This window comes from Sprattus sprattus, assembly GCF_963457725.1.
Source record: "Sprattus sprattus genome assembly, chromosome: 14".
In the NCBI taxonomy this organism is placed as follows: domain Eukaryota; kingdom Metazoa; phylum Chordata; class Actinopteri; order Clupeiformes; family Clupeidae; genus Sprattus; species Sprattus sprattus.
This window is the reverse complement of record NC_137912.1, coordinates 28,234,258-28,251,227: the sequence shown is the minus strand read 5'-3', so window position 1 is coordinate 28,251,227 and position 16,970 is coordinate 28,234,258. Positions and strand designations below refer to the sequence as shown.

General features: G+C 39.5%; 1 protein-coding gene across 4 annotated transcripts in view; it reads left to right on the top strand.

Moving 5' to 3' along the window:
- dmd (dystrophin) overlaps nt 1-16,970 on the top strand; it is a 237,000-nt gene that overhangs the window by 36,528 nt on the left and 183,502 nt on the right. For all 4 annotated transcript variants that reach the window (XM_080851393.1, XM_080851392.1, XM_080851395.1 and 1 more), the window contains exons 7-10: nt 603-721; nt 3,149-3,327; nt 5,274-5,408; nt 16,800-16,946. In XM_080851393.1, the coding sequence (XP_080707519.1) occupies nt 603-721; nt 3,149-3,327; nt 5,274-5,408; nt 16,800-16,946 (580 nt within the window). The remainder of the gene's footprint in view (nt 1-602; nt 722-3,148; nt 3,328-5,273; nt 5,409-16,799; nt 16,947-16,970) is intronic.

Sequence of the window (16,970 nt, the reverse complement as noted above, 5' to 3'; positions counted from 1 at the left end):
CTCCATGGTAGTTCTAGTCAACACTGTAGTCATATGAAGCATTGACTGCTGCAATGCGATCCTGGCAGGCATCCCCAACAAACTCATTCACTGGCTCCAACTCATCCAGAACTCGTGGCACAGATTATTATACGCTCAATCAATTAAACAATCAAATGATTTAATTACACAAATTAACTTAAAAATCTTGTGGCATTTAAAGCTCAGCATCAGCTACATTTTATTTGATATATTCTTATTTATCCTTTTGTGTTTAATTGATGACTATTGCATGTTTTTATTGATCTTATGTGATGTGAGGTGACCTTGTGTGTCATGAAGGGCGCCATTCAATGAAATGTATTATAATTATCATTAGTAGTAGTATTTCAAACACATGTATCAAAAGCAGTAGCCTGTTTTTCGCACTTAAGGTGTGTGCTGGCAACATTTATAATGTGCACCTTATTTGTGACTACCTTATTAAGAGTGCCATACAAAACTGTGGTATAATACTCATGATCTAACTTCAATTTACATTTTATCCAGATATAACATAACCACATACATTTGTGGTAGGACAATATTTGATTGGTTTGACGGATGTGTTTCTTAATGAAAAGGCCTGAACTCTTTGATTGGCGGGTGGTTGAGGAGAAGAGCTCAGCGTTGGACAGACTGGAATATGCTTTCAGCACGGCAGAAAAACATTTGGGGATTGACAGACTTCTGGATCCAGAAGGTAAGATTATTTAACCTAAACATTTGATATGTATTACCCAAACATCTCGTTGCCCCTCAAAAATGAATAGCACAACATATAATGGCACATTTTATTTGATGTTGACGAACACATTAATCCAAAGCAACTTAATGAATTAAGTAAAAACAAATAGCTACTTAATGAGGAAACATTGAAGCAAACTGCCATAAATCCATGTTTGAGTTTCTTCAGTGTCAAGTGTAAGATAGCTGAGAGGTGATCACAGGAAGTGCTAAAGAAAGATAGAAAGAAAGAGGGTATTTTGGGGCAATTTAATTGGCACATTTAATGTTTCTCATGTTCTCCCCCATTTGTCATGATTCTTTTCATCCAGTGTCTAGGTTGCTAGGCAAGATACTAAACCTAGCCAGGCTAATAGTCAGACCATGTCTTCAGAATACCAATGATCTTGGGGATATTCTGGGGTTCAAAAATGTCAGGTTGTGACATTTTCAGAATAGCTGTCAGTGGCACACTGTACACTGATGCTTGGTGGAGGTATTTAGATGCCTGAAGAACTTTGTAACTTTGCCAATGTCCAAATATAGCTGCTATTTGGAGGTTTTACAGGAACCCGCCTGACCACAGTCCACAGGCTTGGCTTTTCAGATTTGAGTAACAGTCTAGGTCTGGGTGGGGCTGGGTACTGAATCCTGCCCCTCTTCCCTTAGACTGCACCTGGTCTACCTCTCCCATTAGTAGTTCAGGGACATTGGTATTAAAAAGGCTACTACAGAGGTACTTCTATTCTATCATATTACTTTGCTATTTCTCTATTGAGAAGCATGGCAGTTTAACCAATGCTATGTCCATATGATGAATGAAATAATCCTTACACCTTTGTGTTTAAACTGCGTTCAGATATTAAAGATTACAATGATGTGATGGCTTACTTGCAAAGCACATTTTGTGAGCTGGGGCATGATAAACAAATATGATGAAGTAGGCTGATGTTAAGGGAGAGTGTTTCATACAACTTAATTATTGCTTCATGTGAATGCCAAAGCACTGCCAATACAAACTATTATCAATGTAACAAATTCACTGTCATTTGCCTGTATATAGGCCTAATCATTTATAGCCAAGGCCTATATTTTGATAACTATACAAACATGTTAGGTGGTTCATGCAGTAGGCTATACTCCAAACAATCTGATGTGCTTACATGACTTAGTGTGCAGGTAAACAATAGCCTAACCCAAAGTGCCACAGCATTGCAAAATTTGTTTTTGAATGAAGAGTGAGGAAGCTACTCACTCCTACACCGAATGAAAACAAACAGCTGGCTGCACTGCTAAATGTCTTTTGGACATCCAAGACATCTGAAACGAAGCATGCACTTGTGTATCAATAGTTTCATATTTTGATCAGTGTGCTTGGGACCCTTTTGTCTACACAGCAACAAAATACATTTAAAAAAATGCAGGAGCTACAGTTTGACGGTACGTGACCCACATCTGTGCCATTTGGAAGCAAAATTAATTGGAATCGGGTCGCATTTGCCATTCAGTGTAAAAAAGGCTAATTGCAGGTATAAGCCTGAGATCCATGGGAAAAAAACAGCATTGCAAGTAATGATTCTGCTATAGTAGAGACAGAAGAGCTGCAAAAATATGTACCTGAGATGTCAAGTTATTACTAGGGGTGTAAAAAAGAATCGTTTTGCATCGATGCATCTATCCAACAGCCGACGATACGATGCATCGACACGTCCGCAAGAGTATCGTTTAAAAAAAAAAAAATTTTTTTTTTTTTTTTTACTTTTTGTTGCTAGGGCACTTTGATGAGTATTTTTATTTTATAGTGAATTAAGTAGGCCTACAGGGGTATTTGCTGCTACTAGTGCACATTTGCACTCATTGCACTGATTTTGTGGAGCACTGTCATTTTAAATTGAATTAACTACAGGCCTATTTTTTGTTACCGTTTGCTGCTAGTGCACTTTTGCACTGATTTTGTTGAGTATTGTTATTCTATAGTGAATGTGGTATAGGCCTATTTTTGTTACTTAACACTTTGTACTTTGTACAGTACTTTTTGATGCAAGGCCTTTCAGAATCTATAACAGGGGCATTATTATTTTTCAGTGAATGAGGTTGTCATAGGCCTAGGTGGAGTACAACTTTTCTACTTCTGTTATTGGCTGTTGTTTCTCAAATAAAATGCATAACGATATAACAGCTTTCATTGATTTATTTCAAATCTGAAACATTGTCTAGCCTGTAAGGTAAAAAAAAAGAACAAATTAATCGAATCGAATCGAATCGGATCGTATCGTGGTGTATTCATGAGTATCGAAAATAATCGAATCGTTGGGTCAGGAAATCGATACTGAATCGAATCGCCATGATGGGTGTGATTTACACCCCTAGTAATTACTGTTCACCCCTGTACCACCCTTTCTAGATGTGGCAACCACACATCCTGATAAGAAGTCAATCATCATGTACGTCACATCCATGTTCCAAGTGCTACCACATCTTCTCACAATGGAAGCCATCCAGGAGGTTGACACCCTACCGGCAACACGCATCACACAAGAGGAGCACATACAGAGTCACATTCAACATCACTACTCACAGCAGGTATAGTGATCAGTCCAAAGGCAAAAGACATTGCATGCAAAGTTAATTCATGATTAATGTATGTTCTTTGGGTGCAATTTCATGATTAATGTATGTTCCTCATGCTGCCAGAATGCATGTTCTCAGCTAAACTGAATTTACAGTCTAGCTCAGGGAGGTCATTTAAGGAAACTTTACATGGGCCGGCTAACTGAGTTCTGCTTATAAGGCCCATAATAGATGTATTTTCAAGGGGTATTTATACACTGGCTAAGAAATATTAAATAAGTCAAAAGTCAACATGGCACTGGAGTATGACAAAAATATAAAAGTAACATCAGGCACACATACAACTGCCAAAACAAACAATGGTCATCACAGGAGAGACTACTGTCTGCTATGGAGAAATCGATTCAACTGATTCATTTGTTAACAGAATGTGTGGAGGGCATTGGTATTGGTAACACTGCTATTGCCATTGACATGTTTTACTGTACTCAGCTAAATGTCTTCAGAAGATGTCATTTTTTTAACTACTCAACAACAGCTCCCATATCCTGGGTCCTATAGTTAAGTTGCTGTAACCCTGTGTGAGCTAGTTCAGGAGCTTGAAAAGCAAGGACTAGTGAACTCACAGCTCTACTGCATAGCTCCTTCTTCTATCTGGTCCTGGGTTGAATCAATTGTGTGACTTTGGGAACTCAAGCCTCTACTATCAGAGAGGTGGAAACTAGCCTGTCTAGCCATAGGGATAGGATAACACAGTTGGAAGTTGACCTGAGCAGACTCCAATTCACTCTAGAGTCGGCATTTGAGAAGAATACAGCGCTCAAATCTTAAGTGGAGGACTTGGAATCTCCATAAAAACGCCAAAACCTTTGAGTACAGGGACTCCCAGAGAGTATGGAAAGGAAGGCTGCTAGGGACTTTATGGCCAGGTTGTTCTCTGCCCTGGTAAGCAACTTGCTTTCTGACCCACATGAGTATGATCCTGCTCACCAAAGCCTACAACATAAACTGTGACCGCGGGTGTCTCCTCGACCAGTAATTCTAAGATTTCACCGATACATCAAGAAAGGGACTGTACTGACATTTTCAAAATCTCATAAAGACTTCTAGTACATAGATCACAGAATTCAAATGAACAAGGATATCAGCGCAGCGGTGGCAGAGAGGCACAGGGTCTTTCATGGCGGGCCTGATCTTTCTGAAGCAGCGTGTGGTGTTAATGCCCTCCAATTTGTGGAGCTGTGTGCCGCTGACCTTTTTTGAGTTGTTTTAACTACTGTTTGTCGGGCTTTCTTGTCCTGTGCTGTGAAGCTACCATACCAGGATGTGATACACGGTGTGAGGATGGACTCCACAGCCACTCTGTGTTCTCCATTGAAGTTATCACTGAGAGTGACTCCAAAGAATTTGAAGCTGCTGACTCTCTTTACAGCATTTCCACAGATAGATGGGGTCGTGAGCTGTATCCTGTTTTCTTAAGTCATTAACCTTAGGTCTACTGACATTAAGAGGCAGGTTGTTGTTCTGACCCCACTCAGCCAGGAGCATCACCTCCTCTATGTTGGTCGTTTCATCATTGTTGGCATCAGGCTCACAATGGTGGTGTCATCAGCAAACTTTATGATGGTGTTGGAGCTGCGTGTGGCCACAGTCATGGGCTTATCAGAACCTGTCAGAAGCATCAAAGTACCAGAAACTGGTCCCAAACTCCAGATAGTTAACTGGGTGAGAGATTCAGAAATATTCGTCGGAGTCTTTGGGTCATGCAAAGTGCAACCCATGACAAGCTTTTGGACTGTGATATTAAGGGGGAAGCCCTGCTTCAGTGTGTGTTGTGCTTCTGTGTTGCTCATAAATACATGTGTTCTCCACACCCAGTTCAATTTAACCCAGGGCTTAGACACATTTGTAAAAAGTAAGTATGTTTGTCTGTCTCTCTCTCCCTGTCTTTCTCTCAGATCACAGTGAGTGTGGCAGAGGGCCGGGTGAACAGTCCATCTTCTTCAGCTAGATCCCATTATAAAAGCTATGCCTTCACACAAGCTTCATACATCCAGTCACCTGAGCAAAAGAAGAGTCAAAGTATTGCACAGGTATGTTTATCTGCAAGTTTTCTCCAATCTCCTCTATGCCTCATTGTTACTTTGGGCTTTACCTTTTCACCACTTACTTCTTCTGGTGTCAATCTGTCAGCCTAATTAGTAGTTTGTTATTATATATGCCTCTAGTGCCTTTTAAGACTAGCAAGGCCCACCCTAGCAGCTTACAAAATAATAACTAGCCCAATACAAATCATGATATAAAACAAAATCCTGGTGAATCATCAAGGGTTGACTCTAATGCTGTGCTTGCTCTTTTTATTCTCAAAAACATGCTAATTTGATTTGAAACAATAAAGCTCTACAAAATTAACTGGTACCCTCTCACAACAATGATAAAATAGTTTAGTGCCATATCCTGTAAGAATGAGCTGTCTGATACTGGTTAGTGAACCATTCCTTGTGTTTTCACTCATGTGGCACTTTCATGTGGCATCTGAAATGAGATATGTAAGACACAAAACTCCAGAAGCGCAAACGGAAGTGCACTATTGATGGCTCTAGTTTGGGAATAAAAATAGTGAAAGAGAAGGAATTAGAATCAGCTTGTTGACTCATATGTAGTGTGTTGACTAGTACAAGGAATTTGGCTTTGGTCATTGGGAGCTCTCAAATATATACAGTGAACAGATTATATAAAGATAATACAAAAAGCCTCAGTAAAGCTTTTTTGAAAATGGAGGCGGTGTTGGAGGTGGTTAAGTTTCTACTTAATGCTGTGCCAAAGGTGAGATACTTTGGTGAAATCAGTTAGTGTGGGAAAGACAACCTTTAGGCAAAGTTTTGCACCCTCTGATCTGTCTGTAGGCTATTTTCAGGTAACAATTGTATTGTAAACGATAGAGCTGGGTGATAGGGACCAAAAATCATGTCCTGGTATTTTTTTTAGGTTGAATGCGATACACAATATATATCAGTATTTTAGTTATAAGTCAAAGCCACTTGTGAGATGTCACAAGCACTGTCAGGCTAAGTAATAACATTAATCGGAAGACAGGCCAATGCATTACGCTTTCCCTTTGAGACAGGGCGCAGAACGTTAACTTATATGACATTCTTCAGTCTTGTGAAGGCCACATCAGCAGCATTCCAAAGAAGCATCTTCGAGGAGATAAACAAACAAAGTAGGCCATTGCAGTGAAGTACAGAATTTCTGTCCCTGGCCGCTATGGTGTCTAGGGACCACCACATATGCAGGGGGAGAATGGGGGCAGGGGTGTGCAGATAATGTGAGAAAGGAGAGATAGAGAGGAACATCCACTCTGATGTGCTTTTTCAATGTTTACTTTGTTTCTTCATACAGCATGTTTTAGTTCAGACCTCAGTGACAGCATAAAACCATTACAACCACATCCCCAGTTTACAGTAAAACTAACTCTTGCTATTATAGTCCAGGCAAAATAGCGTTTTACGACAGACTAATTGTAAAATAATTTTTTTCAGCATAGATCATTTCTATGAGGAGTCCAGAACAACATACTAAAAGTCCTAAGAAATCCAAGTTGAGGAAATATGTTTAATTCTCGTCATTCTGAGATGTGTGTTAATAATGCATGGGAAAAAATATGCCTCAAAAATGTAATTTTTCCTTTACTCCTATCAAAATGACACTTTACACAATGAAAGTAACCATGAAAAGTAACATTTTTTGTATTACAAGTTTCTTTTGAAATTAATTTGAATATGCACATGAGCTCCACACTTATTGAATATGTCCATAGGTAGAAACACCATTCATATGTATGACAAATACACCTGCCCAATCTTCATCCTATCATCCTACTGCCAATGGGAGATGGCAATGTTGCTTTTAGACTGGCCTCTTACCTGAAAACTGCCTGGCTTGGTAGTACCTGCCAGGGGTATGGTGTTTCTGCCTAATCAGGACATATTCAATAAGTGTGACGCTCATGTGCATATTCTAATTCATTTCAAAAGAAACTTGTAATACAAATAAAGTTACTTTTTATGTATACTTTTACTATGTAAAGTGTTATTGTGGTAGGAATAAAGGAAAAAACTAAGCCTATTGGGTGTATCTGGGCATATTCGTTTAATGTATAGCTCATTTGCATATTCAAATTAATTTTCAAAGAAACTTGTAATACAAAATGTTTTAATTTTCATGGGTACTTTGATTGTGTAAAGTTTTATTTTGATAGGAGTACATTTTTGAGGTGTATTTTTGCCATGCATTAATGCAGGGGTTTTCAACCGGGGGTCCGCGGCGGTATTGCAGGGGGTCCGCAATTTAAAATATATACAGTATATATATATATATATGTATATATAATTGCTTTGATATTTCAACACATTTCCAGATTACTCTTGAAAAATGTCTGAAATAAGAAAAATATGTCTTAAATAATATAAAGGTGATTCACGCTGACAGAATGTAGCCTTTTACCTATCCAGTCTATGGTAGCCTGTGCTTTGCTGATGTTAATGCATTGCGTTCGTAACGTCACGCCATACCGGATAATTCATAACGTACAATCTCGCGTGCAAAGTTGACAAGCATCTGCAGTTAAGCATAGCCTACGAGTACTTTGAAGTTTAGTCGAAAAAGTAAAACTTTTGGTGAACGACTGAAGTTATCTATTGTCCTTAGCTAACATTTCGTTCTACAGTGGAGTTAGCTGGTCAGAAGCACCAATGGATCGGTGTTTAGTGAGGAGAGAGACAGGCTGCCACGACAAAGGTACACCTTCACAGGATACAGGGAAACAAAGTCAACAAAGAAAAAGAAAAAACAATGAGGAATACATCAAATACGGATTTACAGTGATGATAGCCAGAGCAGGAGAGGAGGTACCACTGTGTTTCGTGTGTTCAACATTACTGTCAACTGAAGCTATGAAGCTGTCAACTATTGCGGCGTATGGAGACGCATTACGTTTTCTTGAATGCCAAGCTTATTGAGTACATGCAACAGATGTTGCGGGATTTTCATATGACTTAAGTTCTAGATAAGTTGCCAGACCGAATTTCCAGAGCTTGCTGCAAAAGCAATGAGGTGTATTTTGCAAACTTTCAAGCTACCTGTGTGAGAGCATTTTTTTTTTGCGTACTTGAAGAATAAGATCAGGGCAAGAGAATGATATGAGACTGTCGCTATCTACCATTTCGCCACGAATAGACCCAGATAGGCCCAGCTATTACACTGACAGGTCTCCCCTCTCCCCACACATGCACGAACGAATGCACACACGCACGCGCGCAGGCACGCATCAGTGGGCCGCGGATTACTTTCTAGTCAGAATGGTGGTCCCTGGGACAAAACCAGTTGAAAACCCCTGCATTAATGCATTATTAGCACACATCTCAGATTGATGAGAATATAACATACTTCCTCAAGTAGGATTTCTTAGGACTTTTAGTATGTTGTTCTGGACACCTCATAGAAATGGAATTATTTAACAATTAATTCTATTTTTGGCTCCAAAATGGGCTATTTTGCCTGGACTATTAGGACATTGACATTCCAAGAGAAATGGTTTAAGGCAGGGGTCGCCAACCCGTCGATCGTGATCAACGTGTCGATCTCGGAGACCTTCCCTGTCAATCTCCAAAATAATTAAAAAAATAAGTGTCTTCTGAAATGTTTTCTTACGGACTTCGGAAGACCAACGTCAGAAAAGATCTCCGCCTGATTCATGGGTTCTTATTGTTATCAGCTGCGCTCACCAGAATGAGGATTCTAAAATTGAACACGCGTTCTCTGCACCTGGATTTTCATACAGAAATGCCCCGCCAGCTATTTAAATTCGAGGATGTCTGAGTTGATGTGAACGTAATCGACAACGATTTCTCACAAATTCAGCCCTTACCACTTAATGCCAGAATGTCTGCCCAATGTAGAGAGATTTCCAACATTCTGACAGCTCGTTACCTTGAAAACTTGGCTCAACTCGCGTGTATAACATCCTCGAGCTCTCTTAAATGTCGTAGTAATGTTGGTTATCGGCCAGTTTGTTAAAAAAAACAACATCCTAAGTCTATTTATAGATTAACGTTATGTATGAGCTTACCCAAACCAACGGTTTTGAGACAGATATTTGTCTATTTTAACTTCTATGACTCGTTAAAGCACTGCAACGTGTTTCTAAATATTAATATTAATGTGTACGGTGACATGTTACATGAGTACATTTTACGTTATCGTTATTCCAGACAAAGATATTTAGTGTAGCAGTATTTAATTGTGTGAAATGAAATCAAATGTGAAAAATAGGCTGTGCAAATATTTAGGCACCCTAATCATTTTAATGATTTTAATGATTTGAATACCTGACTACTCAATACTGAATAACTGCAACACATAATTAGTCTGATTAGCTTGTTAAGCTAAACAAGGAAATGTTTTCCTTTTTATGTTGCACTGAAACTACGTAATTTAGTGTGTTCTTGGTCACATCAATTTGAAAGCTGGAAACAAAGTGTTTAATTTCATTCAATTACAATTAGGCCAAAAAAGGTGAGTAAGTACAGTCTGGAGTCTGGACAGTCTTTTTCTCTCAACGCCTCAGAAGGTAGATCTTGCCTGTCACCAAGGCAGAGGGTGTGATATTTGGCCAAAAAAGTTTGGTGACCACTGGTTTAAGGAGTCTCCATGGCTACATTACAGTCCATCGGTGTCAGGAGTCTTGTGTTTTTAATGCAGCAAAGACGTTTCTCACCAGTCCTCTTTTGGACACAGCTGATGCTGCATTCATTAGTTCCAAAAATACACAGCACACCAAAACTCTCAAGCCCACCACGACTACGTAAGTGTAAGTGCACAGCAGCCAAATCCAGTCAGTGCCCAGTTATCCAGCAAATGGGATAAACAGCAGGAGGTGGCAAGGCATTACTTGGGGAAAATTGTTAGTTGTGTGCGACATGTGGCAAGACAGGGACACGATGCCACGCTGATGAAAGTGGTAATTTACATCACCTCTTTGAGACTTAGGGCAGAAGAGGATGATCCCATTTTGCTGAAGTGGTTAAGAGAGTGTAACACAATGTACACAAGCCCCAAATTGCAGAATGAAATTCTGAACATCATGGCCAATAAAATAATCTAGGCATTGCAGCTGAAATTAGGGCTCTTCACGTTTTGCAGTTTTCAGTTATTATTGATGGTACTCTCTGCCGATGTCTGGTTTACGTGGGCAGACTTATGATGGCGCCTCAAACATGGCAGAAAAGTACACAGGTGCACAGGTAATACTGAGGAGGCAGCGGAAGTTCTCAGGGGCCTGCCAGTTGAGGTGCGGGGGTTGTTTGACCAGGTTGAGGTTCTCATCAGGATTTTGTTGATGGTGCCAGTGTCGACATGTGAAGCTGAAAGGAGTTTTAGTGCACAGCGTAGGTTGAAGACTTGGCTACGGTCTACTATGGCCCAAGAAAGACTCAACAATAAAGTTGTCTGTGATGTCCATCAAGAGAGACTGGACAAACTGAACATTAAGATTATTTGCCAGGAGTTTGTTGGATCCAGTGACACCAGAAAAAGTACATTTGGTTCTTTTGTTTAGAGAAGTGGTGCTTATCTTCTGTGAGTGTTTTAGTGTGGTTGACACACATTGGTTTGTTTTAACCTTTTTTTTTTTTAAAGACTTTATCTATATTTATAGTGACAATTTATATTTATATTTAAAGCAGCACAATGGATCAATAGCTATTCGCTAACGGTATGCTAGCAGCTAAAACCAGTGGCGGTTCTAGACCATTTTTACTAGGGGGGCCAAGGAGGGGCCAGGGTTTAACCAGGGGGGCACATAAAAAAAACGCAACAAATGATATTTAAATATTATAAACTTGAATTACTTTAAAAACATATAAACATGTACAACTTAACTTAACATTATAACAATGAGTGCAGGTGCAAGAGTAAGGGCCATAAAAAATACAGTACAGGGTGCAAATACAGAGCGTCAATTTTTTTTTCAACTTTTGACACTTTGTGGGCGTGAACCAAAGTTGGGCTCTTCTGTGATTGGTCCTGATTTGACAGCAGGAGAGTTTCATATTCACGACAACCATTTACCAAAACTCCGTTAGGTAGCTACATAATGTCTTTGTATGTTGAAGACTGATATTTAATGACAAACCGAACTAACGGTACCCATTAAACCTGTTTTGATTAAATACTAATGGTGATTGTGGCTTTTGACCCAGGATCACTTTATTAATTCCAGGAAAAATAGTCAGTTCTCATGACAGTTGATGTTATCTGCCCCTCACGTTATTATTTAGCTGCTAGCTAGTCTACTGCTGATCTAAGATTCCTGCACTAGCAAGAAGCCTTTACTTGCTAACTGTTGTTTGAGATCAGTGGACTGTTGTAGCTATCAGTGTTGAAAGCAGTGAAAACACCCCTGATCATGGGATACATTAAATTAAAACATTGAAGTCAACTTTGAAAACTCAGCAGCAAGAGCTAGCTACATCAGTTAGCAATCAAAGGCTTCTTGCTAGTGCATGAATCTAAAGCAGGCTAGTAGCTAGATATGTTACCTACTGGCAGATAACAGCGACTATGTCACAAGAACTGACTCTTATCCTGGAATTAATAAAGTGATCGTGAAAGACTGTATGACCCACACATATTCTTGTCGTCGTAAAATCAAATTCGTTCAGTTCGTCTATGACAATCTGTATACACATAACATCTGGGAAAGTCAACAGGCATAGGATATTTCCATCTTTTGGTTCTTGAAAAAAACGCTGTGGTTATTTTTCCTTCTTCTCTGCCTTCATGTGGCAGAAAAATCACCAGCTCAGCCGGTAGACAGTTGTTTATGATCCCTTTGGTTACCACTAAAGGCATAGGCAGACTACCAGCTCCTCTTAAGAACCAGCGATCCAAAAAGAGAGCGAGCCAAACATTTCAATCCTACCTCCTCTCTCCAGCAAGCACCACACATGGCAAACTACAGTGATTTACCCGTGTAGAACGTTGCGTCGCATTAGTGCCGCTTTTGGCGCTCGGGTGTAAAATCATAATAAATTCCCATTTTTTTTTTATTTGGTCAGCACGGGGTGGCCGCAGGGGTGGCCAGGGACATGTCTACGGGGGCACGGGCCACCCCAGGCCTCCGTGTAGAACCGCCACTGGCTTAAACTAACGAAATCTCTTGAAATATGCTGACTTTGACATTATGACAAACTAGTTACTCAACGACTGTCCTTACACAGTCAAACATCAAGCAAGTGCAACACAAGACAAAGCAAGACGGCAAATAAGCGACTTACTAGTTCGGCAGACAGTAGAAATTCGGGCCGCCACAGGCAAAACTACAGAACAAAGTTATATGCTTATGGACCCTGGTATGGCAATGGCACAGAGGTGATTCTCCATTATTAAAAGTCATTGTATCGCCCCAATTTTTTCAAGCTGTTATTTTAAGGTTAAACTGCTTATCCTAACCCTAATCTCGAAGTATAATCGTTGCATTGTGTTACTTTAAGTTTCATTTTTAAGTTGCCTCATTTTGTGGAATAGTTGTCATATCTTGTTGTATTGTTATGGCATAAATAATAATAACATAATATACATTTTTGAAGAATAGTTTGATGTCGTTGGATTATTCTTTAAGGTATTTCCTCTAGTTTTAGAATTTATTTTGAGCATCAAGTTCTTGTGAAGCTGCTTTGATGGACTTTAGTGGAACAGGGAGCAAATTAATTATTTTAGATGTGGAGCGTAAGGAAGAGTGTTCTGCCTTCCTTCATAAATGCTCTGCTTAAATGTAGTAGCTTTAGCTAGATAAACACTGCCACCTTCTGAACAGTAGATGCGATAGAAGACGCGGTTAAGTTTACTTTTAATTGTTGAACTGATCTACACAGGATCAGGTAAAGGCAGGGCCGGAGTGGGTCACTTTTCAGCCCGGGAATTTCAGGCCCAAGACCGGCCCACTTTTTCCATGGTAGTGGAAATTGGATAAATGAAGTAGTAGTTCAGCTCTTACTATCCTGTAGTTTTTTTTATTAATACCATGGTTCAACAAATAATGTAAAGGTTAAATAATAATCCACTTAAGCTAAGAAGTTAGCAAAAAATATTTCACTATTCCACAAGGATAGGTTGATAAATTAACAAAAGCAGAAATAAATAAATAAAGCATTTGAAACCACTCTTCAACAAGGAGGCATATTGAACTAATGTTTACAGTTCAACTCACAGTACAGTATACAGTTACATTGCGAATAGCACCAACAGCATGGACACTACAGGATCAGTAACCACCTATTCGGCTAACGTTGTAGCGTTGGTTAATGTCGTTGCAGCCTATTCGCAACAAAAATATTAAATTGATTTCAAATATTAGCCTTTTTATACCCAATATATGGCGATCCTTAGACTTCACAAATATTATGCAAAAATTGATAACAAAACTCAAACTTGATCTGTGTATGCAGTAAAATGACTCCTGCTGAAAATGATGAGCCCAGAATTTGCAATGAGGAGGTCATGACTACATGTACAGGTAGAGAGGATAACAGAGTAAACAATATGAATTCGGGGTTATTTAATGTAAGAAAGAGCAGTATATGATAGTACTTGATGAAAGAAAAGAATGCCAGGTGAGATTTTAGATGATGAACCAGTAGCCTCATCTGATGCTGCCTTTGATGTGAATGTCCATAATGTTGTTCTGGACACTGTGGCAGGTAGCATGGATAGGAGGATTTCAGCAAATGCAAAACTTGCCTCATTTCGCTTGTCTTGACCCTAAAAACGTTCCTGAAATAAAGATAAATGGGCTCCCTAACTCAGCACTCCAGGAAATCAGCAAATGTCTGCTTACGTGACAGAGCTACTGTTAGCACATTACAAACTGAGCTGTCTAGCCTGGCATACCAGTGGGAGAGACTGAAAAAGTCCTCTCTTGAAGGTTATACTGTCAGGGCATGTAATGAGATGGCACAGGAAGGTCAGGAGGATAATGGCGGACTACCATGTATGAAAGAATCAGAGATGGAGCTTGAAAGCAGAACCTTTTCCTCCTGCAAAACTGTGCCATTTGTGTCCATTTAATACTCTCCCAGTACAACCTCCTCACAGATGCTTATCATGTCATTGGGTTAGCTTTGGACAAAGTTTGTGTTGACTTTGTCCATCACACAGATGTGAGAGAAGCTTCTCAACCTTAACATTTGTGAAGAATAGGCTACGAAGCTCATTGAGTCAGGACAACTTGGAGGCTTTCATGTTATTGTGCACAGAGAAGGAAATCCTCATGTTTATAAGCAACGGCAGTTATACAGTAGATAAAGTGGCTGAAACCAGTGCACTGCTTAGTTACGTTGCTTATCATTAGGCCTATGTCTCTCTTTACCAGTTGCCACTACCAGTGTTTGTCCTCTTGAAAATAAATCGGTAAGCTTGGCACATTTGGCAGCATCCTCCTCCAAAGCCTTTCTTTTTTTCAACCTGGCTTTTTCAGCCCCTCCTGGCCTTTTCCTCCCATCCATCCTCCCAGCCTCGTATCGTTGCGGTAGGGCCGGCCCATCGGCAGCCTATCTGAGAAAACGTTTTGGAAAAGACGGGCTATGGACCCAACCAACTGTATTTGGGAGGGGAGAACTTCCTCGCATGGTACAACCCATGCAGAGGCGGCGGTGTCATAATGTAGAACGTGTGTAGCCTACTTTAAGAGAAGATGGACTAACGTGACAAATGTCAAAAAATAAAATTCTCGACCAGCCCAGAAGTGAAGCGGCCCACCGGGAACTCTCCTGATTTTCCCGATTACCCACCCCGGGCCTGGGTAAAGGTTATGTGATCTGAATGGAATATAGACAAGACAAGTCTATTTATATAATACAGTCCATACACATTGGTAATTTTAAATTGTAAGCATCATCTGAGCCACTTGATGACTCTACCTGAAAATCCAACCCAATGTTACAGTCTATGTTGTTATATATTGTGATCCACAGTGTCAAAGGGAAAGATATCCAATAACACTAGGATGTATGTTGTGCCTGTAATCAGATTCAGAATTAGAAATACTTCATTAATCCCAGTTGAGTCATGTTACAGTGGCTCACATTCTAGAATAGAAATTAACATTAAGAATTATAATGAAGATGATAAATAGCAACAATTATCTGAAAATACAATATGAACAATATGTAAAAATGCAGGTAAAGTATGAGAATGAGATTATTAGTTAAAAAATACTGTATGAATAAATACAAATGCAGTATTAGTGCAATCTAAATATAGAATGATTATACATTTTATTGAATGGTGCCTTTCGGGACACTCAAGGTCACCTTGCATCATATAAGATCAATAAAATCATGATTGATCTAAAAACATTTTCCGTAAGAGAGAGTATGCTTTAAAAAGATGAATTTTAAGAGCATTTTTGAATTACGCAAGGGAGTCCAGTGCATGGATGTGAGGGGGAAGTGACCCACACAACTAGGTGTGCCGGTAGACCTGCTAATGATGACCGCAAGGAACGTATAGGAGTGTAGTTCTGAAGGAGAACTATAATGTAGGCAGGGGAAGATTCTGAAGAGTTTTAATGTTTAATGTTGTTAATAAGATTTAAAAATAAGTTTAAAGTTAATTTGTCATCCATATACAGATACATACAGATATCTGAATACATAGAAGTGGCCCAACACTGAACCCTGTGGAGCTCCATGAACTATGGAGTTTTCTGACTGGTAATTCTGTATTGTACAAGTGTCCTGTCTGCCAAATAGTGGCCACTAAAAAAATCTAGGTAATCACAATTATGTGTCACTGATCGCAGGATCTTTAACTTGTGTATCAGAGATCACAGGTATTTACTTTTGTTGCATTGAATTTCTACTTGCTTGAGGCATGTTTTTTCAATATATTACATTACAGTATATGTTTTTGATTGTTCATAAGAGGAAGTACTCTACTTGTGAACTTAGAAAGTAAACCATACAATTGGTACATTTTGACATTAAAGTGATATTGCACAGGGGTGAACTCACTCCTGTTGGATATTGTGTGGAATATGTAATGGAGTGAAGACTTTCACTCAGGGAATAAAGGTTACAATGAAAGTGAATGATTCAATTCAATGTTAGATTTAAGTCAGAACTATACTTTTTTATTTCCTTTGTGCTAGTGTGAGTATTGCATTTATAGGCTTTAATTTGTTTTCGTTTGTTGCCATAACCTAACTTTCTTAGCAGATATGTGTGTCCGTCCTCAGCTTTTATTATTGTCCATACCTTTTCCTTCAATTAGTCTACTCGGCCCTGTTCCTGTCACTAATTATTAATTAATCTGTGCTGTTCATCAGATTCCTCTACAGAGGTTTTTCTTTTCAACTTTTTTGCATTTTGGTCCCTTAATTCTCTCACTCTCGCCTCTCTGTCTTTGTGAAATGTGCGGTGCAGGAGTTGGGTTCTCTGGGGCTGGAGACCTATCAGAGTGCTCTGGAGGAGGTGCTGACGTGGCTTCTGTCTGCTGAGGATGGTCTGCAGTCCCAGCCCCACATCTCTACCTGTGTGGAGGAGGTCAAAGAGCAGTTCCATACACATGAGGTACAGCACTTGCATGCATGTTTT